The 27176-nt window shown below is 36.3% G+C and overlaps 1 protein-coding gene across 1 annotated transcript in view; it reads left to right on the forward strand.

The window, feature by feature from the left end:
* The window catches only part of LOC149549423 (gamma-interferon-responsive lysosomal thiol protein-like), a 176828-nt gene that overhangs the window by 99309 nt on the left and 50343 nt on the right, over nucleotides 1–27176 (forward strand). The window contains exon 2 of the mRNA XM_089792806.1: nucleotides 4108–4173. Within this exon, the coding sequence (XP_089648932.1) occupies nucleotides 4108–4173 (66 nt within the window). The remainder of the gene's footprint in view (nucleotides 1–4107; nucleotides 4174–27176) is intronic.

Consider the following 27176-nt stretch of genomic DNA (forward strand, 5'->3'; position numbering starts at 1 on the left):
GTGGAGAGAGCACTAGAGAAAGCCTTTTGAGAAGGGTGTTACGCTTTTAGGCACTCGGAGTAGGTGTTGGATGTGAGGCTGTATTGGTGGATGCATAGAGAGCTTGAGAGGAGCTGATCATCTAGTTGGAGGCAGTAGAGCGACACTTGGCTTAGCGTACCTAGGCATTGGAAGTAGAGAAGGCAGCACGGGTAGCTATCAAGGTCAACTTAGCTAAGGAAATAGTATTGTTTTAGCAAAGGCTATAGATGCAACGTGTTTTGGAGACCTGTTTGGTGCAGGCACAGGACGAATGTGAAAGTGGTGTGACGGAAAAAGATCTATCCTGTTACAGTTAGTGTATTATATTTTGTTAATCTGTCTTAGATATTTTGTAATTGTTGTCCGGAGATGACTTTTCTTTTGGGGGGGATGATGTTGTCGGTAAAATCTATATTGTAGCCGACGGGTAGAATAGTATTCGAACAGGCATGTGACAGTTGAGTCACCCCTTTGGGAAGGTGTATGTGCATCGTTCGAAATGGACTTTGGATCATCGTTGTAATCATTGTATTCGGATTGTAAGCATTAAGTGCATATTGCATATATGAATAAAGTATCTATTCTATGTTATATCTTGCTATACTACATGCGTTGAGTATCCTTTACCCTGTACGGTAAACATGGGCCTACAGATGTTGTACATGCCATAAAGGACAATGCTAAGAATTGTAGGGTAGATGGAGCTATAGTAGAGGCCACATATCATCACATTTTGTGGACACCATGTACAATCCACTCACTCAATTTTTTTCATGTAAAAGATTGACACTCAAATTGAATGGGTCAATAAAATTTACATAGAGGCTGAGAAGATTCCAATGTTTGTAACCAATCATCATGACACAATCCATATTCAAGACCTTTGCATTGGAGATGTTGGAGGTAAATCAAGTTTGTTTTTATATTTTATTTTTAAGTTTTTAATTTTAATTTCTTTTATAGTTTAACTTGATAAATGACATGTATGTTTTATGCCATTATTGGTTGCTGAAATACAATTTGTGTCTCACACAATCGTCTTGAGATGACTTGTGAAGGTGCGAGAGGCCTTGAGTGCTATGGTTATCAATACTTTGTGCAGTGTATGGAGGCAATCAAACACAAAAAGAGCCCAAAAAGTAAAAGTATTTATCCTAGATGATGAATGGTGGGATCGTGCGGAATATGTTCTTGAATTCATTGAGCCCATCATGATCATGATTAGGTTTGTTTAGTCACCCATGTTTGGGGAAAATTATGATGGCATGGACATGATGGTCGAGCACATAAAAACAATAATAGTGGGCAAGGAGCATACAGATACATTTTTCAAAGTTGTGGAAAAAATTATTGTTGATCATTGAAATAAGATGACGACCCCCTTACATCTCTTGGCATATGCTTTGTCTCCAAGCTTTCATAGCCAAGAGATGGTTTCACAACCAAACAGGTGGCTCCATATAGAGATGCAAAGGTTGCTGTTGGTTAGAAGGCTGCATTTACAAAGATTTACGATGATAGTGAAACTCAATATTGTCCTCATTGAGTTTGGCTAAATTTGTATCTTCGAATTATCATGACACTACTGCTCTTCATACTCAATATAGGATGGATGCTAATGAATGGTGGTATGTACATGTTCGATGCATCATTTTCTTGCAGCCTCTTGCAATTATAGTTCTCTCCCGAGTATGTATCTTTTTCTAATTTTTTTATTGTTATTCATTTGATCAATAATGCTATCAAATTAAATACTAAATGTATATGCTGTATGCTAACTCAATAGGTTGCAAGTTTTTCATATGAGAAGAATTAGAGTACAAACTCCATCCACACGCTTAAGTGCAATCGTTTGGGTGCCAAAAAAGTAGAGGATTTGGTCTTCATACACTCAACCTTTGCCTATTGTCACATAAGAAAACAAGGGTGTGATAAGGAATTGGGATCCCATCCCGGAGTGTGCTGATTTAGATGCCACAGTTGCACAACATGCCCAATTCTCTGTAGATGAATAAGAGGCAAATGTTCCACATGACATGAATATATTAAGTGGCACGACTATTGGTTTGAATGAAGTTGAAGTGGAACCAAATGTTGATCTTGATTCCTAAGAAGATAATGAAGATGAATTTGGATTTTAACTATGAAATATGAGTATTAATTTAAATTTTCATTGTGTAGTGACGTTTTGGGACTTTTGCAAAGTATGAATATGATATATGAGGTATTTTATTTATAGTTTCATTGGCAATTATGGATTTATGTGTATCGCACTTCTAACATATTATTTCTATATGTTTGAAGCTTTGAACCAATGATGAATGAACATTGAGAATGTTAAATGTATGAATCTATGAATATATATGCATATATATATATATTCTTTGAAAATATCTATATATACCTGTAGTACTAGAACCCACCCAATTTTTGTTTTTGATGGATCTGGGAATTGAAATCCAAACCCAAGTCTGAATCAGAACTAGGATTGGCAACTTAGATGAAAACTTCCAGAGTTGCATGATATTCTTAAACACATGAAAGGAAGCATTTGTGACACTACCATTGATACAAGTTGTCACAAGATCTATGTTGGATAGACCCAGTTTGGGATAGCTCCAACATAGGAATGAGTTTTGTAAGTTTGTATTGACCTCAATCATGGAAGAAACCAAGGGGCTATGGCTGCAATAGAGAAAAGAACAAGTCAATTCTTTCCACGGAACTTCTTCTCAACTTTCCAGTATGTTTTACACATTTTCTTCTCAGCTTCTCTAATTTTGAACTGCTTACAATAAATAAGAATAATAAGAGAAATGACCCAAGGGGACACTGCTGACTACATTTGCCTCACCTTTTTTCTCTGCATCCACTTGGGACTCTGGGAGTGCCTTCAACATACCAATAAATGAAGGACTTTTTAATGTCACTATCTATGACTACAACACTTTATAAAGTTACAACTTTAATAAGTATCAGCAAGTACAGATCCTTCTGGATCATGCAGTGATTTTATCAATAAAACATGAATCATCGTGTGCTTTTCCAAGTTTATTTTCTTCTTGCAACATGCAAGCTTTTGTTAATGGCTTGTGTTTTATTATGCTTTGCTGTCCCAATTCCTTGGATGAATCTTAATCTTATGATCACTCATGGGTCAATAATTAGCCCGTAGCCTCTGATGTCTCTAGACTGCCTGCCAGCCGATCCACTGCCATTAATAAATTTTGTATGAGAGATGTATATAGGATCTTCTCCTTTATGCATCTAAAGTAAAAATTATAATTAGGAGTTGCACAGTCAATGCATTAAGTCAGGAGGGAGAATCATTTGACACATTTTTGTTTTTTTGGTGTTCATGTTTAATTGCTCAAGTTCACTTGTCTGCGGTTGGTAGTTGCTTTCTGGGAGTGGTCATATTTTAGGAATGAGAGGACTACATATATTTTTGCCATGAACTTTTTGTTTTCTTTGATAAATTCATTTCTCCTTAATATTGGAAGGCATTGTTTGACAGTTTTTAATTCCAACAATTTGTCTCAACCAACAAAAGAGAAAACAATTTTTACACCTTCAATCTGCTTTGAGACCTATATATGACCTTGCACTGTAAAATTCAATGAATTTGTCTTATAAGTCTTTCTTTTCTTAATTGAAAAATTTGAGCCTCCCCTTTCTCTTGGGCTCATGGATAATTGATCTTCGAGACACAGTCAAGGACTGTGTAAGATTTCTTCCAAATTTGACCAATGCTTTATTCCTTAAGGTTTTGGGATTTTACTTATAGTGAGAATACATCATTGAAGTTCTTTGTGAATCAAGCAACTTCAATAGTAGGATGAAACTTGAAGTGCTTTAGAATTTTACATCTTGATGGTGCTCATTAATTGGATGCCTCTTTGGCCTAATTATATTTGTTTGTAACTCTGCTGGAAGAATGTGCAACTATCTAGAAGGAAACAATGCCCAAATTTGGGATATTACAAGTTTTGTTCCCTACAGCTTTTTAATTTGTTTTTTGGTAGATTAGATTTATATTTTTAATGTATATCTTACATTCAGGCTTATGTTTTAATTCATGTGCAGCATGGTCCGTATGAGTGTGTGCTCAATACCGTTGAAGCATGTGCAATTGATGCATGGCCTAATTTGGTGAGGACTATCTTTTCTGAAGTGTTTTTTATTCATCTCTTTAAATTTCATAGTTTTTGTCTTTGAAATGTGCTCTATCTAAACAAATGTATGCATATCTTCAAGCATCTTCAAGGAATATCTTACCATGTGTCTTTTCAATACATTGCTTGTATTAATCAGTTTTGTTATTTTTTTAAATTGGTAATTGTGGATTCCGTTGTTAATGATTCAAAGCTTGACAAGTCTTAGTATCAATCAAGTCCAAACTTGCAAAAGAATCAGATACATATAACTCAGAAACTTTACATATCAAAACAAACTTTATAACACTGAATTCTAGTTGTGAAGATGAGGTGACTTACTAATAAAACGCAGATGAAACATAACATCATTAAACTCTACATGCTGGGACTAATTTAGAATCAGCAGAAACATAGTGCTCACTTAAATTCTAATCACAGTGAGATAAATTTATAAGTTACCATAGGAGACCTTTCAAATATTAAGAAGATATTACATTATTACAGCAATGATGATTAGAGAAAGCCTTTAAAGGATGTGATGACAGAATTTATTAAATGCAGTTATGTAATGTCCCTTGATCCTTTTGGCTGAAATTCACAATCTCCTGACTAATAGTACTTAAGAGATATTCACAATTTGACACTCTTTACAAAAATGCTACTCTTGAAGTCTTTCAGAGATCTGCCTTACTCAAAAAGGTTTTTCTTTCTATCCATAAAGAGTTTGATTATTTCTTTATAAGGCTGTGAATGATGATTTGGTCTACCTCTTGTTTTCCTAACAGTAATTGTCTTTATTAGAATTGGATATCGTTTGGCTTTCATTTATGTCTTGATGATACCCTTAGCTAAAATTGACTATATATCTCAATTCTAAGAATTATTATTCTTGGTATAAGATTGAATTTTGTATTTCAATTCTGAATATTATTAGCCTCTGTATATAATGACTGAGAATTTAGACTTTTGTCTATTCTTACAGTTGCAATCGAACTGTATCTGCCTGCAACTCTAAATGGAGAATAACATATGGTGTTGCTTTCACACTAGATATCGATTCTAGAAAAAATGGGAATTCATATTTGATCTTGACACTAGTTCTTCAATTGCTTGGGCTGATTGATTCGATGCTCTAAATGAGTAATGATCTATGGTCAAATATTGTGTGGTCTAGTCTGCTTGTCCTTTATCCCACTCTTCTATCTTTTCAAAATATGATGGGAGTGTAGACTACTGTGTTCCGATTGACCATCGCCTTGTGATGAGATGCTGCTCACTGACTTACGTCCGTATGCCTATCCTTTCCGCTTACATTGACTGCCTTCCTCTTGACTTATAGTTCGATGGTTACAATTCTAAAGAGATGTCCTGATGTATATACTCCTATCTTCCTTGCAGCTTTAAATCTCTGCGACTTACTTTGTTTGACTTGTCTTCGTTCCTCGCTGACTTGCCCCTGGCTATTTGAATATGAGTTTCTTATCAAGCGTGGGAGTTATTCCTTTGAATAGCTTGTTCTATCACCTTAATTGATCTCCTAGATTCGATACTGGACATTGTCGCGTATGCTCTTGCCTTGGTAGCTGGATGCGTATCTCTGTCTAGTTGACGCAGTATTAATCAATGAAGTCTTTGGCTGACGAATAGAGAATAGGCCATCAGGAAATCTGCAAATGGATGAGAAAGAGAAGATAAGTCTTTTCCTTCAGTCATCCCTGGTGAAGAGAGATCGAATGCCCTCTTATACTTGCAGATGAATACGATGCATCCAAGAGACATATCGATTCACGATGCACCTCTCCGTAACGTATGGATTTGTTTATACAAATCACATGCGTATGGTTTAGCATCTATGTTAACTATCCATTCATATTAGGATCCATGTGTTGTTCTATATATGAATATGGGTTGTATATTGTAATTCTCTTTCTTTCCAAACTTGTAATTGACATTATTATATACTAATATTATATTATAATTAGATTATATTTGTACTATAGTTAAATATTTGATATGTAATATTATATCAGTAATTAATTAAGTATTATTATTTTAATTTTATATTTACTATTTATTTATTATATTTCAATATTTCTTATTATTAAATTCTATTTGAGGAGGAGGGGACATTACAAGTTGTTATTAGTTAAATAGATGATCCTACTGATAAATACAAAACCAAAGGCTTCCCTATCCTTGGGGCGAAGGAGTACTAAAATAATAGGTGTTTAAATTATACATACACATGTACTGCAAGGATGCATTCTTATAATTTTTAAGAAAAATAAAATTCAAATTTTTATGAATGAGTATTATAGTGAACCACTAATTAAGTGTTGATTTTTAATTTTATATAGTGGTACAAGTATGAATAGGCACCAGCATATAGCACAACGGTAACTTTTGAGCCTCTCATGTGGAAGGTCTTGGGTTCGAGTTTACTCAAGCTTAATACATAATAATAATTAATTACAATAAATAATAATAATTAATCTAGGCTTCAGCCTATTACCTATAAAAAATAAATAAAAATGGTACAAGTATAAATTAATTGCTTAGTTGTTTGAGTATTGAAAGATCCCAAATTTACCTTAAGCTCTGAGCAGTAATATTCTTCATGACATTATGTCTGGACTCTTGCACATGGCAAAGTAAAGAATGTCTCAAGTATTAAAGCTTGATTGGAAACTAATTTCATAGAGATCGAAAATGAGAAAACACAAATATATGTCAAATAAGCTTTAAATAAAAAAAACACACATCAACTAGATGTACTATCCCTGCCCAATTTCTAAAACCAGACAAGCAGAAAAGAAAATGGTGTGGTGTAGGTGTGGCAGGCCTAGGACACCTTTATTCTAGTCATTAGGAGAAAACAATGATTGGAGTTAGCAAGAATAATAAAGCAATAAGTTCATTAGACAAATAGTTCTGTCGATATCTTGAGAAAACTCCTTGTATTATCTTTATAGATGAGGTTGATAGTATACACAGCCAAGCAAGATTATTAGCAAAGTGTATGACCTAGTAATTAATATTCTAAGACCTGGAAATAGACTCTCAGTCTGATATGGAAGTAAACCATCTAAGGAAAGATATTCGTAGCCCCACAGACGTTCCTTATAACAATTAGATTAGTATTACTGAGGGAAGAAGAAATTGAGAATCGCTGCCCAAGGAAGAGATCAAATACAACCTAAAGATTAAACTAGTAATCATGCAACCGAATCATGTGAGTAAGGCACAGGCTAGATAGGAGTAGATCTAAATAGGGTAAGGTATGGAAGGGTCATTCACTTCTGATTTAGCCAAATAGGCAAATACTCGAAAAGGGGATTCAAATAGATGGACAGGGAATTAGAAGTCTTACAATCAATCAATAATACTCCCTATCCGATCTCCTATGAATACTTTCCTGTAGTCTATATAATTTATCTTCCAATATTTTCTGTTTGTTTGTATCAATACCATTCCGTACTTTTGGATGGTGGTTTGATTCTCCTTTATACTATATCTTCTCAGCAGTCATGCCTCTAGGGAACGAGGAGTCACATTTTGACCATAATTAATTTATTTGTCACTTCTCAATCTTCCTTGTTAATGTTGAATGTTGTTTAGACTGAATTGCTGGTATTAGCTATTGTGCTTATCATTACTCTGAATAGGTACCAATTTTTGTAATCATGTCATATAGTTTCTCAATATCCATACTAAACTGTAACTGCATCCTCACTGATAATGATGAACACTCATACTGACATATCAAGGAAGATTGCTTTCATATTAATTACTTGCATTGCTATTGACCAACATAATATGATGTTATCAACAGTTCTCCACTAATCTGCAGTGATACATGGTGTTGCTGGTTTAATGTCTTTTTACCCTTTCACCATTCTGAACAAACGATAGCCTTACACTGATCTCTTATGCTTTTCCTTCTGCCAGGAATATGGCATTGATAGAAAAGGATGCTGTTGTGCAGTCCACAGACTATACAGACATTGAACCTCCATTAGTGTCATTGTTCGATTAGTATTAATAGTTGATTATTATTCATTATTATAGTTAAATGTTGTTTAGACCGAATTTCTGGTATTAGCTATTGTGCATATCAGTACTCTTAATAGGTACCAATTTTTGTAATCGTGTCGTATATTTTCTCAATCCCCATACCAAACTGTAATTACATCCTCACCAATAATGATGAACACTCATACTGACATATCAAGGAAGATTGCTTTGATATTAATTACTTACATTGCTATTGACCAACATAATATGATATTATCAACGGTTCTCTACTAATCCGCAGTGATACATGGTGTTGCTGGTTCAATGTCTTTTTACCCTTTCACCATTCTGAACAGAATGATAGTCTTACATTGATCATCTTATACTTTTCAGGGCCATATCTGTAATGTCCCCCATCTTTTAGATCCTCAATGGAGTTCTTAGCTTTTCATTCTCCGAAGGCTAAGTGGAGAAATAAATTAAATTAAAGTCAATAAATAAATAAATCTAAAAGTGATTTTATATTTAATTAATTTAATTTTCTAGAAGCACAACTAATTATTGTATTGGAAAGGGGGAAGCTTTTAGAGAGGGCATTTTCTAAAAGTATAATTAATTATTGTATTGGAAATGGGGAAGCTTCTAGAGAGTGCAATTAAATAATATTTTATTTCCTTCTAGAAGGGTGAAAGAAAAGAATAAATAGAGGCGAGAGCTTCATTGTTAGGGATCTGATTATTGTCAATTGCATTTGATATGAACTTGGGAGAAGGAACTAAGGGTTTCTGATTTCAATTAGCCATTGGAGAGCATCAATTCTTCAGTGTTGCAACCATTTGAGGTGGTGAAATATCCACTAAATTTGGCATTCAGGAGAGCTTCATTGTGGAGTTGCATTTGTGCTTAAAGTTAAGGAATAACCCAAGGGTTGATAGAATAGTGAAGGACTAATGAGTGCAAAGCTGAAGATTCATCTTTGGCAGTCATTAGTAATTTTTTTTTCCTTGTTGCTACAGTACACATGAATAGTGCCGCACTATAGTATTTATGCTTGATTCTGGTTGCAACTGTCATCTCTCCGTGGGCATCGCTATTATCAGGTTCCTCTTGCAACTATTAGTAGTTAGTATTCTAATCTTAGGCATATAATTTTGTTGTTGTAAGCAATTATTCATAATCAGATTTGGCATTACTGTAGTCATTATTGCTTAGTTACCGATTCGTGCCAAGAATCCGATTCGGGCACGGGATCCGATCCGTGGATTTGGGGATTTTTTTTTTTCCAATTATGATTCGTGGAGGATTCGTGCATATATATATATATATATATATATATATATATGCATTATAATGATCTTGCATTAGGACGCTTGTTCAAATACAAATTCATTTGCAGTGGTTCCCAAATGTTGAAGACAGCAAGTGCTGTCTGACTCAGCACCAATGGGAAGATGAAGATCAATAAGGTTAACATACCTGCTAAAAAAATTCTTCCAGAAACGACTGGACAAAGCCTTTGACAGTCCTTCCAGCCATTACAGTCAACAGTACCAGTAACACCAGCAGCTGCTGTCAGTCTATGTCAACGGTCCTGCCTTCTCTTTCCAGAATGAAAGTCACATTGATACCATATTGAAAGTGCTTTGTGTCAGTGTTTGGAGTCGACACAAAATTGACTGCTAAAAGAGGTGTTGGTGGTTGAAAATGTTGGCAGGCTAAAATATGAAACTACAATTCCCACTTTTTTGCAAATTTTTTTTGACCTTGTCGTGGATTCACACGGATCCGCGCGTGGATCCTTGAGGATCCGGGCAGGATCCTTAATCCAGGGATCCTGACGGATCCACAGGCAGGATTAAGGATCCTGCCCGGATCCTCAAGGATCCATACGCAGATCCGGATCCGAATCGGACCCGAATCCGGATCCGAGGGTTAAGGCACGAATCCGGTAACTAGGCATTATTGTAAGCCCATTTGTCTTGGCAAATTCATAGCAACATTGTACATAGGAATGAATTCAATAAAGGAGATATATGTTGCATACCATTTGTTTGACGAAATGTCCATTTAATAGCATATATGATCAGCATAATAATGGTATGCCAATTGTTTGTCAAAATGTCGGTTGTAGGTATGCATTCCATATCTAGTCTCCATGTATATGCATTGAAAATACCCAAAATAATTGCACTTGCATATTAGTTCATTGTAAGAGGTATTGTGATATCATTTGTGAACATTCTAAATTTCTTAGCATTATTCAAACTATATCAAACAATCTGAAACACAAAAAAATCAGAAAAGAGAAAGACAACATACAAGTGTTTGACAATATTCCTTGAGCTAAAATCAGTTAGTTTGGGCAAGGGATATTACATTGGTATTAGAGCTTGCATGCATAGTGTTTGACAAAATGTCAAACAATTGAACAAGAGAAGAATTTGGTGTTTCACGAAGTTATAACCGGTTGGGGTTATTACAATATCTTAGACCAGCTCATCACTGCCCTTTTCTCCCCTTTGTGTCCACCATGGGGCTTGAAAAGGCCAAGCAATATAACTCATTCTAGATCGATCAAACACTGCACCGGTCTTTCCAAGTAGCGACACTCCTACAACGGTTCTCAGCGACGATCTAAGACTTTGGATCGTCCACGGTTATATCCCTCTATGACTGATTTCTTTGTAACAAGGAAGGATCCTTAATCCTTACCTTGGTTTTTCTTTGGTTTTGTGTCTTGCTTTGTTGCTTCTTAGTCACCGTTTGGTGCTCCTGCTTTGGCCGACCCTTTTTTTTGTATGCTCAATCCCATAAACCCTTGTGGTTTTTCATTGGACATTATTATTATCTTATCTTATATTATCTCCCAGGAATATGACATTGATAGAAAAGGATACTATTGTGTAGTCCATAGACTACACAGACATTGAACCTCAATTAGTGTCATTGTTCGATTAGTATTCATATGCAACATTAGTGTATAATATTATATGATATTTATATTATAGTAACTACATGTTATATTATAAATTTTATATGATATTATTGTATTAATAATAAGTTTATTATTATTAATTTATTTCTTTATATTTGAATTATTATAATTTATGCATGAAAATATTATTAATTATTTGTAACATTATTACATTATATTATTAATTTTTTTAAAAATATTATTATTTATTCACTAAAGTCATCTTTAAAATTATAAATTAAATTATATTTCGGTGGGAACATTATAGTCCACCTTGCCTCGAATTGCTTTCCCTCAAGCAATGTTGAATTAATGTGAGCCGCTTCTTCTGTGCAACCCTAATCCAGTTCTTATGTTCACTCGTATTTATCTCTTTCTTGCACATAAGACACACTTGCAGATACAAAGTATGCATGTGAATGTATGATGGCATAAAACATGCATGAAGCATATACTTGAATGCACGAAGACAAGAAGCATACGCGATGTATACACCTTAATACATGTAGACACGAAGCAAAAATGAAGCAAACACAAAGTATACACATAAATGCATGAAGACAAAAAGAAAACATGAGTTTTACACATGATAAACATTTTGTTGGATTCCTCGCTACAGTTTCAGTTGGAAACAAGCCAACGTTAGGAAACATTTATCTCCCTACTATGCTCTCGAGTCTTGACTATAGGTCCTCCAACAAGGTGAACACAATTCAGCGTATAATTTCAAAATATGATCATACTATATAGAGATCGAGTCATGATAAGTTTGACTAAGGTCCTCTCGTACTAAGCCGAAGAGCGAGACTTTCTCCCTTGATCTCGCTGACAGGCTTTAAAAATCCCTTAGCATCTTTCCTTTAACTAGTATTACAATAGGGTGCCCTAGCAGTTCTCCCTTTATTGCAAAGCAATAGTGTGCCCTCATAGTGGTTCTCCCTTAACTACTATTACAAGAGGGTGCCTTAAAGATTCTCCTTGACTGCAAACTCCATAGGAAAGGTACTTGCAATAGGGTGCCCTAGCAATTCTCCCTTAATCACAAACTAGTAGGGTACCCTTATAGTGGTTCTTCCTTAACTACTATTGCAAGAGGGTGCCCTTGCGATTCTCCCTTAATTGAAAACTTGGTTGGAAAGGTACTTGCAATAGAGTGCCCTAGAAGTTCTCTCTTATTTGCAGAGTAGTATGTTGTGATGTGGAGCCTAATCAATCTCAAATGTTTATTTGATGTAGTTTCCTCTAGATTATTTCTATGGGGGTTTGAGGGCAACGCCCTTGGTGCGCTCCCTGTCATAGTACAGAGTGGGGTTGAGGGGCAACAACCTCGTAGGGGTTTTCAGGGGCAGTGCCCTCAAAGCCAAAAATGAATTGACTATTGTAAAGGCATCGATTGTTATTTTTCTATTGGACGACTTATTCTAGCCCTAATTTTGTAAGCGGCAAAAAGCCTGTATAAAATGGCTTAAGGTTAGGGATTTCATAATGTATGATGAGATTGTAGCTTCTTGTAGCGGTATCGAGTTGTAAGGGATTGCAGATTGTAATCACTGGATAATAATAATATTGGACTTCTTGTTGGTGGACGTAGCCCAAGGATTGGGTGAACCATGTTAAATTTTTGTGTCTTGTGTTCTCTTTTGTGCGATTTGTTATTTTCTGATATTGGTTATATTTGCATGTAATTGTTATTTCTATCTGTGGTTAATCTTGACACAGTTGGGTGCCCTCATAGTTGTTTTCTCTCAATTGATGCTACAATAGGATGTTCCAGCGATTCTCCCTTAGTTGCAACACTTTTTCCTTTTTAATTAATTCATTTCTTGAATGTTTTAAATAATAATCTAAATTACATTGTAGAGTACATATATAGTTTAATCATTATTATATTACCAATTAAGACAAATTTCCAAATTGTTGTTACAACTAGGGTTGAACCTCCTTGAAGGTCCATTGGCTTGTTCTTCTTTTTATTGATTGAATATTGTTGAGGTTTCCTTGATCATATTTCATTTTATTAGGTGGTATTCCTTCTGTTTCTATGTCAAGTATTGATTCTATTCTATTGACTTGACTGCTTTTCTCAAACTTACGCCCTGATTCCCATGATTTTTCGCATTTGAAACATAACTTTTTCATTCTTAAGTCTTCTTGTTTTTGAGATTTCTCATCTTGGTATAAGTGTCTGTATTCAAAGTTTTCATTGCAGTTGAAGCATTTTTCGCTTTGGAATTCTTACTTATGCTTATCATCCTTACCATGGAATTGTCTAGTATGGTTGCTAGAGGGTCTATTGCTTGTTGATGAGGATATTGTAACAACCCCAACAAGTTATAACTTTGTCAAACACACAGTCTTCTCTAATTCACTTGTTTGGCATTTCATCAAACACTTTGCAAGCAAGAGATATATTGCATATCTAAATTCTTTTTGCTTTCTAAATGCCAAACTTTAATAAATATGCTTGCAAAGAACACACCAAACATCTAACAATGAAGATGCAATTGTTTTTGTATAACACTGATTACAAATAGGAAAATATGCATCTACATCAATAAGACATCAGGGCAAAAAAATTCTGATATAAATCAGATTACTACAGATTTTACAAACCCTACCAATGCCCTAAATATCTACTCTCGAACAATGCAAAATGTAGTAGATAAAAACCTGGAATTGCTCCAAAAATATGAATTTTCCTGTAGCAAATCACTGTAGCAGCGGTACTGTAGCAGTATCCAACATATTCCTTACTCCACAAATCTGACCCTTGGCCACAAATTTGGCACAATGAAAAGATTGATTAACAGTTGCAACCCCTCGGAAGATATTTCACCACCTTAGTTATGCAACTCAACGGGAGTGTTTGTTCCCAACGATCAATGTAGCAACTACAGAGACCATTGGCTCCACAAGTTATCCAGAAGAGTAGATGACAACACATTCGATGATCAACAATGAGGCTGCCCTCCCTATTTGTTCTTTTCCTCCAATAGATGGACCTCCTTCTAGAAGAAATAAAATAATATTTAATTCCTCCTAGAAGATTCTTTTAATTTATTTAATTAACTTTGGTTACTTTTAATTAAATTAATTAATTATAAAGTCACCTTTTAATTTTAATTTATTTAATGACTTTATAAGAAACTAATTCAATCAATTTCTTCTTATTCCTTCACTTAGCCTTTAAAGAATGTAAAGGCTAAGAACTCCATTAAGAGGTTTAAAAAATGGGGAAAATTATACATACTAAATTTAAAACTATTTCAAAGGCATCTTTGAGAGTTGTTGGTTTTAAAGAACTCACCAACCCTTTTAGTGATTCTTTTAATCCCTCTATGAATAGATAAGTAAGTCGATCATTGTCTACTCTTGTCACTTGTATTGAGATTCTCTGGAACTCATCAATATAACTCTTGACTGTCCATTGTTTCTTAATTTGTGTCTACCTCTTAAAATCCTCTTGGGGGTGTCTTCTATCAAATCTTCTAATAAGCCTTTGCACAAATTCTTCATAGGAGTTAACGTTCTAATGGTCCTGGGTATGGATTCCATGATACCATCATTCATGTAGTATGCCTTCCAAGTGGAGGATAGAAAACATATTGCATCTTCCTCTATCATCGGACTAGAGTGAGGTAAGTGTTCAATGTCTGCAGCCAATCATACGAGGTGATTTTTCGGGTCCCATCAAAATTTGGAAGGGATACTTTGTTTACTTTGTGTTTTAAATCCTTATTTGTGTTTTGCCTTGCCCTTTTTTGTCCTTGTTTTTGGCCCTCACAAAATTCCCTAAATATAAGATCTTTGATTTCTGGTTTTAAACTACCACAGGCCCTTGCATTCTCCACGACGCTATTGGTGGATTGTTCAATTCCTTTTTCTCCTCTCAATGGCTCTTCTTTTGGTAGGAAAGGGGGTTTGGTACCCTAGAGGATGAGAACCCATTATGGTTCTCAATGATTAGAGCTTATGTCCTGCCCATTATTGAAATTATTTCTAAGACTATCAATTAAGTTCCCCATGATTTGTAGTGCTTGGAGGAGCGCTTGGTTTGTTTAATTTGTGTAATAACCCTGCCTGGTTATAGCTTCAAATAACATCTATTTCCCTTTAATAATGGTTTGGCATTATGTCAAACACTTGGCAATATATTCTGATTCCAGTTTGAACTACTAAATGTTTAAGTGATTGTTCCACTGTTAGTGACATCATAAGATAACAATTTATTTCATTCATTTCCAACTCTCCAAACTTAATACCAATTCAGAATAAAATGAGAAGGCAATTTTATTTAACATTAGCCGTCTTGCACAAAATGCACTACGGAAAATAAACAGAGCATATACTGAAAGCAGTCTCAAATGAAGTAATTCCAATCATTCAATGTTTATTTGGGAACTACAGTGAAAGCAATCAAGTCTGGACTGGAATTCTGAACCTGGTAATTGACTGTAGCAGCAAAGGATTTAAAACTGGACCCCCGGAAAGCAATCGCGGCACATACAGGATGAATGCCAGACTCCCAACATGAAATATGAACCAAAAAATTATTCGTACCTTCTGCCAGTATGACCACAGGGTATCAAACAGCAAGCTACTGATCTTATTACAGATCACAGCTTCAGATAACTGCTACTGTTGTTTCTTATACAGCGTCTAGCCTCCAAAACTCCAACCAAATGCCCAGATATTCCCCACACAGGCCAGAAAAACACTGCCGTCCCTCCAAATTCTGATTGCAGGTAAAATGGATGGCTGCAGATCCACAAAAAATGAACCACAGGCACTGGGAAAGTCACATATAGCCTCCCTGAATGGCATCTCAGCCTTGGCAATTGGTTGCAGGCGTCTATGGTGCCAAAAAGTGGCCTTCTTGGTGGAAATGGTAGTCTGAAATGCACAGATCGAATCTTCAGAATGCAGATGCAAGTTGATGAAGGAAAACTCTAATTGATCTCTTCCCAACTTTAAATACCATCTCCAGCAGTTAACTTATCCTTAGCAGCAGTAGGAGAATCGGCAAAGTACTCAAAACTTGATCCACAATACCTCAGTTGTGGGATCAATGCACAATTTAGAACCAAACCCTTATACTTCAGCAAGGGCAGAAGAAACAAAACTTCAGGAATGTCACAAAGACAACAAGCAAATAGATAATCGAATAATCGGACGCTTTTCCTTTCACAATGAGCCCATATTTATAATCTCCCAAAACCACTCGTTTCTCAAACGAAACTCCACTCAGGAAGCTTCACCAACACAACTGTTAGTGAATAGTTTTTCCCTGCCATAAGTGAGTTAAACTTTACAGAGAAAATACCAGATTAACACCAAGTGTTTGAGTTCCCACAAAACAATATGGGACTCTCTGCTTAATATTGCTTTCCAATATTATTAGGTGCAGCTACCATATGAAAGATATTCGTTAATTTCTCTTTATGAGGGAATATCTTTTCATGAGTATTTTTACTAGAAAATACTTAAAAGGTTATAACAACCAATTCATCAATATGAAGAGGATATGCAGTTTGAAAAACCATTCGAATTTAATAACAACAATCATCCACATGATCATTTATTAAAATGAAATCTAACTATGACTTTCACTTTCTTCCCTTAGTTTCTTTTTACTGCAAAATAAGATCATATTCATGATAAGTAAAGAGCACTTTCACATGTAACCCATTTCCACAAGAAAATAAATCACAGTTTGAACAGAAAATAGTGTCTATCTAAAAAAGCTCCAATCATAAAACTAGCATATTTTTATAATCCTTATCATGAAAATCTTAGAGCTCAAAAGCATAGATACTAATAAAAAATAGTTCTATCTTGTATCTACTGAGAGATGACCCTTTCTTGTAGCCAGTTATTATATATATATCCTTCTAGGAACCATGATCCAAAATTACCCCACTAGGAGTTAATAGTTTTTAGTTACTTAATTGTGCTAATTGCTAAAGCATGATAAAGTAAAGAAACTAAAAATATGGCAATCTTTGCCAACTAGGCGGCTCCAGGTGTCATAAGATCCTAAGATTTCTCCATAGCAGCAGCAACAAGTTTTGCTGATTTCCAGCTCTCGTATGCAGCAGTGAAGGCAGAGATAACTGATTGATGCAGCACACAAAGATATGCAATCCTCTAGTCCTTTTTTTCCTTACGAAGTTTGCCAATCTTCACTTCATGCATTTCCAGGTGTTTCTGATTAATTATTAGCATGGCTTCCACGTGAGCTATGTTGGACAAATCCTACTTTGTTGTCGTTTTCTTTTCTTTCACCTCCAGGAACTTCTTTTGTAGGTCTTTGATAATCTCTTCAGTGGGAGTGATTGGATCTTTTCCCTCTTTAGCCCATTGTTTACGAAACCATTTTAGGTCACCTTGGATGATGTCATCAATGTCGTCAAGCCCACTAAGCAGATCTTTGATTTTTGAAACTCTTTGTATGATAGCTTCATTCCTCCATTCAATGCAATCTTTAATCACATAGAGGGTTTTGTCATCCAACCTTGTCATCGACTGTTTTGCTTCTGTAAACCATATTCTTGCACTTCGTTCATCTACGAAACCTTTTTGACCCAGTTAGCCTTTTCTTTCTCATGAACATCAACATTTGCTTCTATCTTTCTAATCATGTTAGCAGTTTCCTTTTGGGCTTCATTCAGGAGATTTATTTGCTTTACTGTCTCATCTTGGACAAACTAAATCCATTGTTCGAATGTTTTGGCAACTGCTTTGCTCCTATGTAGAGTGTCTAAAAATTGCTGGTTAACTGGAAACTTAACATCAATGATGGAAGACATCTCGTTAAGCGGCTTTGGTTTTGGATGTAGGATAGTGTTGATGTACGGGGCCATACTCTTCATTGTTTCTTTCATATCCTACTTGCCTTTAGCATCCTTCCAGAGTCTGTTGGCAATTTTCTTGTTGGAGACTTCAAATATCTTCATATCATCTGCCCTGCTCCTTTTTCTAAGGTCCACCTTTGATTCTTGGTAATCCTGAGGGGTTATCTCATCCTCGTCTTTGTGTTGAGATGGTTTGGCGATCTCTGCCAACCAATGCTCTGTATCTTTATCGAAATCAAGCCTAGATTTAGTTTTTGCTTTCTTGGCTTTGGATGATTTACCTAGGCATTTGCTCACTAGGTCATCGATGGGCAAGGATAATGGCACTATGCTTCGCTTCTTCACAACCGAGGTCTAGCCATTTTGGTGCTATGGGACTCTTTTTCAGGCGTAGTGAAAGTATTGGTAAGGGCAAGGGCATCCATGAGGACACTTGCATCTTCAACTGAGATTTGCTGACTTTTTGTGTAAAAACCCATGCTGGTCATCAACTAATAAACACTGGAATTTTCTTAAAAATTCAGTGTTTGGCATTTCGTCAAACACTTGGCAGGCTCCACAGATATCATTGAATATATGAATTTTATTTATTTTTAAATTTTGAAATCAAACCAAAGAATGCAATTAGTGCTTATAATACCCAATTCAATTTGGTCACAAGGAATTCTCATAGATGAAAGCCAATTTTTTGATAATATTTTGGAATGACAAGTGTTCCACATTTAACTTCAGAATTCTATGAGTTTTATTGGCCAATGAAAAATGGCTGCATTTAAAAATATGTGCATAAACTGAATTCAATAATAATGGAACCTGACTATTAATCACATGCGATAGCTTGGCGACTCCAAATGGACTTTCAACCACACTAGCCTGGAAAAGATGAAATCAGCACAATACCAAATCGCAGAGTTTTCAAAATGCCACAGCTGCTTGCCAAATTGTTAGCCGACCAATCCAAACAGTATACATTAGGTTTGTGATAAATTGTAGGGCACATACATGAAATTGCAGACCACAGATTTCAGTTGCAGGCCTTCTATGGCAGATCGTAGGTCCAATATAACCACATGCAATCCCTCCAAATGTCATCTCAAACTCAATAGGCCCCTCCAACAAGATCACTGTTTCAATATTCATGATTTGCAGATATAATTTGCACCCACTTTATGCAAATGCAGCCGTCCCAATACCAGTTACCTCTGTATAAGCTAAATCGCTGCAAGTAGGGAAAATGACCTCTCCAAACGCACAGTAAACAATCTCAAATGCGATCTCTAGTGCCAAAACAAACCTCAGTCAATGAATTACTTCCAATTCGATCGACTACCAATGTGAACACATTCCACCTTAGACATAGTGAGAATAATTGGCAAATTACTTTATAGCAGCAACAGTTTGCAAGCTATCCTTCAAGGCAATTCTCAGAATTCTTAGAAACTTCTCATAGTTGATCCAATACAAACTCTAGCAAATAATCTTCTTTCAAGTTACACCATAGAATGAATCTCTCCTTAGGTACATCGAGCACAGTAAGGAGAATTGGTAAAGTACTTAGAACTTGATCCACAATACCTCAGCTGTGGAATCAATGCACAACTCAGAGCCAAACCCTTATACCTCAGCAAAGGATTTGAAAATCAGAACCTCAGAAAAAGCTACAAATGCAACAAAAGCAAAAAAATATTCATGGGTGCTTTTCTCAACAAATGGGCTTGTATTTATAACCTCCAAATTCCCTTTTGTTGCCAAAATGTAACTCCACTCAAGAAGCTTCACCACCCAACATTAATTAGAAGCTTCCTTTAGATTCTCTCACTTGACTTGGCTTAACTAATTAATAAATGGTACTAACTCAACTCTCAACTTAAGTGAAATTATAATGTTAAATTATAACTTTATAATAAGCCATTTAATAATTAATAATAATTTGGCCACTAAAAATATAATAACTCTCAAAATACTCATCATTTAAATATGCCATCTGAAATAGGAGTCATACCTATTATTTCTCTATGTGACCAAATACACTTTCAAAAAATAAAAGGGGTCCATCTCGATCAACACCAACTTACCACAAATAGTAAGTACACAAAACTAAGCCCAAACGAAGTCCGATCTGAGCCAAACGAAGACCAACCTGTAGCTTACTGAAATGTGGAGAAGATAAGACCCTCCCAAGCCAAGCCACTGCCACAGAAGACCTTCTATCCACAATAATTAGCCTACAAGGATCACAATAATAGGCTAATCCTCAAAACTCCAATGTTGGGAAAAAGGGGACATTACATTCCGCCATGCTTGAAATATTGTTATTAGGGATCTGCTCTGTTCTGGGTTCGGCTTCAGGGGAATCCAACTCTATTAGAGCTTCTCCTCCTTTAGGACTGTGTCCACCCTTTTTCTTCTAGTGCTTGAACGAGTTGTTCTTTTGACAGCTTCTGCCTTAGGCTGAACTTCAACTTTGGCAATGGTTGATTTGGCTTCAACTTCTTGTTTACCTGCAATAGAATCATTTACGCCATGGTCAGAGGAAATGATTAGTTTTTGAGGGGACTTCTTTTCTTTAGACTTTGAACGTTTTTTTGATGATTTGATGATGGTTTCCTGGTCTTTCTTCTTCTTAAGCCATTCCTTTGTTCTTCTAAGCACATCTGCTGTTTGGGAATGCAAATCATCTTCCTCCCTCTTGCTTCAGTCTAATTCAGGAATTGGGAAACATTCAATTTGTTCAATATACTAGGGGTCTACTATCTCCTCTTTTTCATCATCTTTTAGCTCACCAGTGTCTAGGTTGATTTTGAAGGTTTTTAGTTGATCTAAGGTCTTTCTTGACCATAACCTTTTTCTGACCTCTAATTCATTAGAGCAGTTGGCCCAGTAATCCTCTAAATGAGGGATATGCTTGAAAGTGGATGCAACCTTGAGATTCTCTTTAGCAAATCTTACATAGTCAAAACCTTTCTTGGAGATATAAGGTTTGAAACAGAGGTTAGACATGTCCACCTTTACCATCAAAGTGTGTTTGAGGTTTGGGCATCTATAATGACCTAGTTCTATAGGGAAGAGTATTGTAGACGTCTTCTTAGTGTTCTCAGACAAATTTTCAACAATGATTAGTTGCCTGCATATCTCCAATAGAACAACATTGTCTAAACAATAACAAGGTAGCTTGAGGGGCTCACCATTAAAGGCACTGACTCTGAGATAAGTAAATTTGGGAAACTGGATGTAATAGCAACCATAGGTTTCAATTGATTGCATAGATTTTTTTGAAAGTCTGCAATTTTCCTTTCCCCAGAGTTCAAACACCAACTCCCAAAAACATATCATTGATCCTCCTAAATTCTTGAGAGGGATTTCTGGCTTGTAAGTGTTTATAGCATTGATATATTGTCATATCTTCTGTCCATGGTTCCTGAGGAAGACCTTCCCACTCTTTTTTTTTGATGAGGGTTCAGACCAGCGAAGAGGCATGAAGCCTGCGAGCTACCAACCAGCGAAGGCCACCACATAGATGATTTAGGGACCCGATATGGGCCCACTCGTTCCTAAAACCTCTTTGGCTTAGAGCCAAGGACTGAGGGGTATCCATGCCGTCAAAATCACCCAGGGCATGATCTCAACCTCATCCCTTATGATGTCGGAGCCTTGCATTCAGCAAGACGTGATCCATGGTGGGCTCTTTGTGAGCCATTCAACTTCACCAGTAGACCAAGGGCCTATTGACTCTTTCTTTCCCATTCTTTGGAAACAACTAGAATGTAAATAAGGAAAGATGACATGAAGAAGGGGCGGAGTTAGCTAAACTCAGAAGCCCTTTATACAACATCTCTACTATTAAGTCAACACAATCACTAAATTTCTTACCTCCTACAATTTTCTGGATGAAGAAGTACATCCAGTCCTCCTAGTGCAAAGCATGCTCGTTCCCTTTTTACTTTATTCAAGAGGAAATTTTTTTAATAAAATGCTCAATAGTTAGTGGCTTGGGCAATCTTAATCCTCCCGATGCTAGTTTTGAGAGCCAACTTTGCACTACCACGGAGTTGTAATCTTTCTTATTCTTTTTGTATAGCCACTTTGGTTCTTCAAAAGTCCAAGGCTCGTAAGGCTTCTTCAAGGCTTGTAAGGCTCCTTCTGGGGAATTTTTAGAGCTGACCTAATAGTTACCTTGTTAATTCTTGCCAAGATTTCTCTAAATTACTCCTACTCAGTCCTTACCAGCTTGTTGCTCCAGACTCCAGAATAGCAAGTCAAGACACTAGGCAGGAGAATGAGTAGTTAAGGTGCAAGTTTTGAGAAAGATCATGAATAGATATGGTAATGTGAAATCATCAATACACCCGTGCGAGGATTTATTTGACAGGACATTTTAGTCTTTTTCAGTAAATTGCTCTTGTCAAATCGGCACACGATCTCACACTTGAGTGATGTTAGCTGGCCATTGCACTCCCTCCAATAATGACTCGTACTTTAACACGTGCCTTCCATCTATCATTGTTATCATGCTTTCAACATCTGATCCTGTCATGGTGTACGGCTTTTAAAACTTTGTGCTTAAATATTTTTAGAAAAACCCTTCCAAAGAAAACGAGGTAAACTTGTCAGAAAATGGGAAGTTGATGTTGAACTTGAAGTTGAATCTAACAAGTTCAACTTCGACTTCAACTTGACACATTGGTGGACTAACCATTGGAGGTTCATAACAAAGAATTATTAGCTTTGAAGCCTTCCCACACAGCTTCAACTTGAACTTGAACTTGAACTGAGCAATGATAGTTCAAGTTCAAGTTCAACTTGACAAAACCAAGACACATAAAATAAGAAGGGTAATAATGAGTGTAAAAACAACATTAATTAGAAGCTTCCATATGATTCTTTTACTTTTATAACTAATTAAATAATTGGCCCCTTCCAATGATAACTCAACCCTCAACTTAAGTGAAATTATAACTTTATAATAAGCTATTTAATGAATGAAAAATTAATAATAATTTGGCCACAAAAAATGTAATAACTCCCAAAATACTCTTCATTTAAATATGCCATTTGAAATAGGGGTTTCACCTATTATTTCTCCTTGTGACCAAATGCACTTTGCAAAAATAGAAAGGATCTATCTCAATCAACACCTGACTTACCACAAATAGTAAGTACACTAAATCAAGCCCAAACAAAGTCCACTTTGAGCCAAGCGAATACCACCCCGTTACTTATTGAATAGTGGAGAAGACAAGACCCTCTCAAGCCAAGCCACTGCCTCAGAAGACCCTCTATCCACAATAATTAGCTTACGAGGATCACAATAATAGGCTAGTCCCTCAAACCCCGATGCTGGCAAAAATGGGGACATTACAATCCTCCCTCCTTGAGATTGCTCATCCTCAAGCAATCTGACAACATAGTGAACTCCAACCTCCATCTAGATCCCAAATGAAGAAGTATGTGAGTTCCTTGTCAACATTGATCTAATTGGATACCACTAACATCATTAGGATTGATGTAGAGCTTATAGCCAAAAGTACCGATGCACTCTCCAAATACCAACTTTTCTTAAAGGTTGTAGACTGATCAAAGGGGCTTCTAACAAAGGTATACTCTACCCTGCAAGTGGACTCCACTCTGCATGCCCAACCCTCAAACCTAGGGTTCTCATTAAACTTAGATCAATCACAACTTCTTAGGGACTCCCTTCCTTCAATAGGCCTAATAAGGGAAACTCTTCCTAGATGGGTTTAGAACTCAACACTCCCAATAGGAAAGGCTTCTATGGACCAAATCCATCAAGAAACTCCCAACTTTGAAGTTCTAAAACACCCAACAACTGATTTGCACAATTGTTACCAGCATTCCTAATAGGGCTAATTCTAGCTTTCTTGGTCAAACTCCCAAACTTTGCAAAGGACCAAACTATCTTCTCACCTTTTTGGACACCCCTTAACCTCCTTTTAGAGATTCCAAAAGAGTAAACTCTGGCTCTGTTCCAGCACCAACACCCACATTGAGTCACAGACCTAATTGGCCAGATTAGGCTGGGTTAACAAAGGAAGTGTAAGCAAATGGGTTCACAGACCTGACTCCACCCTTTGGAACTCTTCTTCACATCCAAACAATCCTCTTGCACCCTTCACCTGGGTCAAATCAATTGGTTTGGAAGCTTGAACCTTCTTTCTTCTTCAAATCTAGACTAGACATATGGCAATGTTCAATCTAGGGCTTGTTGGTAAAAATAGGAAACCTACACCTACAGTTCTGAATCTCTGCCATCCTAAAGTACTCTCTCCTAAGTTGCATTCCCCAAAGTGGCATTGAAATCCCATGGTGGAATTGCAAGTTAAGAGGCCATCTTGAAGAAATCCTCAGATTTAGGGTAAATCTGACCAGCCTCTACAAAAACTGATATAACTTTTTCTGTAGATAAGATAAAGACTTCAAACTAAATGCAATGAAACACTGATTGAATCCTCTATCCAACCATGTCAGACTTTCACTCCTACCAATCCGTACAGGCCGTATAGAAATGAAAAAACAGAGAAAAAGGCAGAAATTCTGAGTTTTATTTAGTGCTTGCTGTTCAACTCTCCGTACAATGGGTTTCTCCTCTTGTGGAAACCTTAAATAGATGTCCTCCAATGGTCACAACCACTTTTTGAATGGTTGTGAAGACCGTACAACTTCCTTACAGTTTGACAACTTATTTTGCAAAAATTGCTGTTTAGCAACTTTTCTTGCATTTTTGCAATTTTTGATCTTTTGACAACTTTTATCCTAATTGCCCAGCTATGCTTCTAAATCATGTCAAATGACTACTAAGGTACCTAAAACCTCCTAGGGAACTACAAATTCCTTATTCCCTTCTAAAACAACCTAGATTGACGAAAAATGACCTTTGCTTCAAATGACATCCAGGTTTATAATGGTACCAAGGATTCATTTGACCTTACATGTGGTCTTGACTCTAAAAGTCCTTCAAGATTACATCATTTAACCTATTTCTATGCAACTTTGTCTTGGTGCCCTGTACCAAGGACCAACAACATAGCACTCATAACTTGTGTTGATGATGTAGGATTAGGATATCACCAGAAGACAACTCTATAGGAAATCTTAGCATACTCTTCTTCTCAGTCACCACCCACATAATATATATGGATTGGAATCTTGATCATCAACTCCCACAAAAGATGTAGCTATAGGAGAACTTGGTGCAACAAGGGGTTCTTTGCAGATGTCAACAAATACATGCATCCCAACAATACCTATAACTACAATGGATGTAATTACATCCTCATCAGAATCCATGGCTATAAGAACATGACTAACTGTGGCTATAGGAAATTGAGCCGTGTCTTCAGATGGTGAAAATCGAGCCCAACTTCACTCAGGTGGGTGATCAACGTCATTCTCAAAAAGATTGTCATAGGACAATGCTATGTCCATGTCGAACATAAGATTGTCTGCAAAGTGAACATCAACATTGTGCTGATCAGTAGTATAACATAACTCTGTCTCTACATCACTCACTTCATCATCAATAATGTGTACTATCACTAGAGCACACATCTACAACCGCATGCATATTGCTAAACTCCTCGGTAGATGGCTCAACTGACACAGAAGTGACTGCTGATATGACAGTATCCTTGCACTCTCCTACCTCCACTATCATTGCATTGCCACCAAGCGCACAATCTTGGAGGCTCATGTCAACAATTGTATCACCTGACCCAACCTGACATGAATTCCTATCATACTCCACATTTCCCATCATACTCTACATTCACCATGTCCAACTCATGCGGTCTCTCATAAGAAATTTTTTGCACATTTGTAGCCACCAATGTATCATCACATTTCACTCTTCGAAAAAGTGATATCACTCTCTACTCAAATGTTGGATTTGAAATCAGTTACTCATCTGTTTGTGATTTTGGTTCAACTCATTTACTAACGCATTCAACTGTTTCAGAATACAAGACTATATCACAAGTTCTTCCCTAGGTGGTGAAGTATGCCCTCTGCGGGTGTCTACTCAGAATGAATCTCCAATCACCATCTATAACTACTAAATGCCAACCCAACAAATGCTATCAACTCTTGAACAAATTACTTATCAAATAATTTTGAGCCTAATTCATGCACGTTGGTAGGAAACCGCTCTGATACCACTGTAATAACCCTGCTTGGTTATAGCTTCAAATAACATCAATTTCCCTTTAATAATGGTTTGACATTATGTCAAATTCTTGGTGTAATAACCCCAACCGGTTATAACTTCGTCAAATACCACATTTTTTTATAATTCAGTTGTTTGACATTTCATCAAACACTTTGCAAGCAAGCTCTGATACCACTCTAATAACCCCAACCGGTTATAGATTAAACAAAACATCAATTTCTTTCATTACTCAACAATTTAGCATTTTGTCAAACACTTGGCAATCATTCCCTAGTATGGCTGAAACAATGATCTTATTTTTTGTTTAGAATGTAATTGGGAATTTTTAAGAATCTTCAAATCTTCTAATGGGTTAAATTCATATAACCAGATGCAATGCCAATTCCTTACTTATTAATTTTTAAACTTCACATTCATATCGACATTAACAAGATGATGAGCTGTTGAATGAAAGTTCTCTTCAATTATTGTCTTTACATAGATTGTAATTATTAAACACCATACAACTATGTGTGAACCTGGAAATGATTGTCACTATTAGCCTCGAGCTTCTGCACCAATTTGCAGGTCTGCATGTATTGCTACAACAGTCCCAAAATGATGCCAAACAATGAATGTGCTGCCTTCAACAGCAGTGATGTAAACATCCAAAATTCTGAAGAATCTAACAGCCACTTGTAGAGGAACTATGCATTAATTGGGTACAGAATTTGCAGACCACTGATAATGCCGAACAGTATATTGGGTGCCAAAATCTTATGCTAGCAGCATCTACAAACTGGTTCAAATGCCCAGACATAATGTGGACAAATATCAACAGCAGTATCATAAACTCCTCCCCATTCTCCTCCCAAAATGTCAATGCCAAGGCAAGGGTATGCTGTAACAGTAATTCCTTGCTGCCATACTCTGTGACCATAGACTCCCAAATATGCAGATATGAATAGGCTGCACACTAATATATAAATGTTAAG

Source organism: Cupressus sempervirens, chromosome 7, assembly GCF_028749045.1.
Source record: "Cupressus sempervirens isolate cs-2001-9-10 chromosome 7, ASM2874904v1, whole genome shotgun sequence".
NCBI lineage: Eukaryota > Viridiplantae > Streptophyta > Pinopsida > Cupressales > Cupressaceae > Cupressus > Cupressus sempervirens.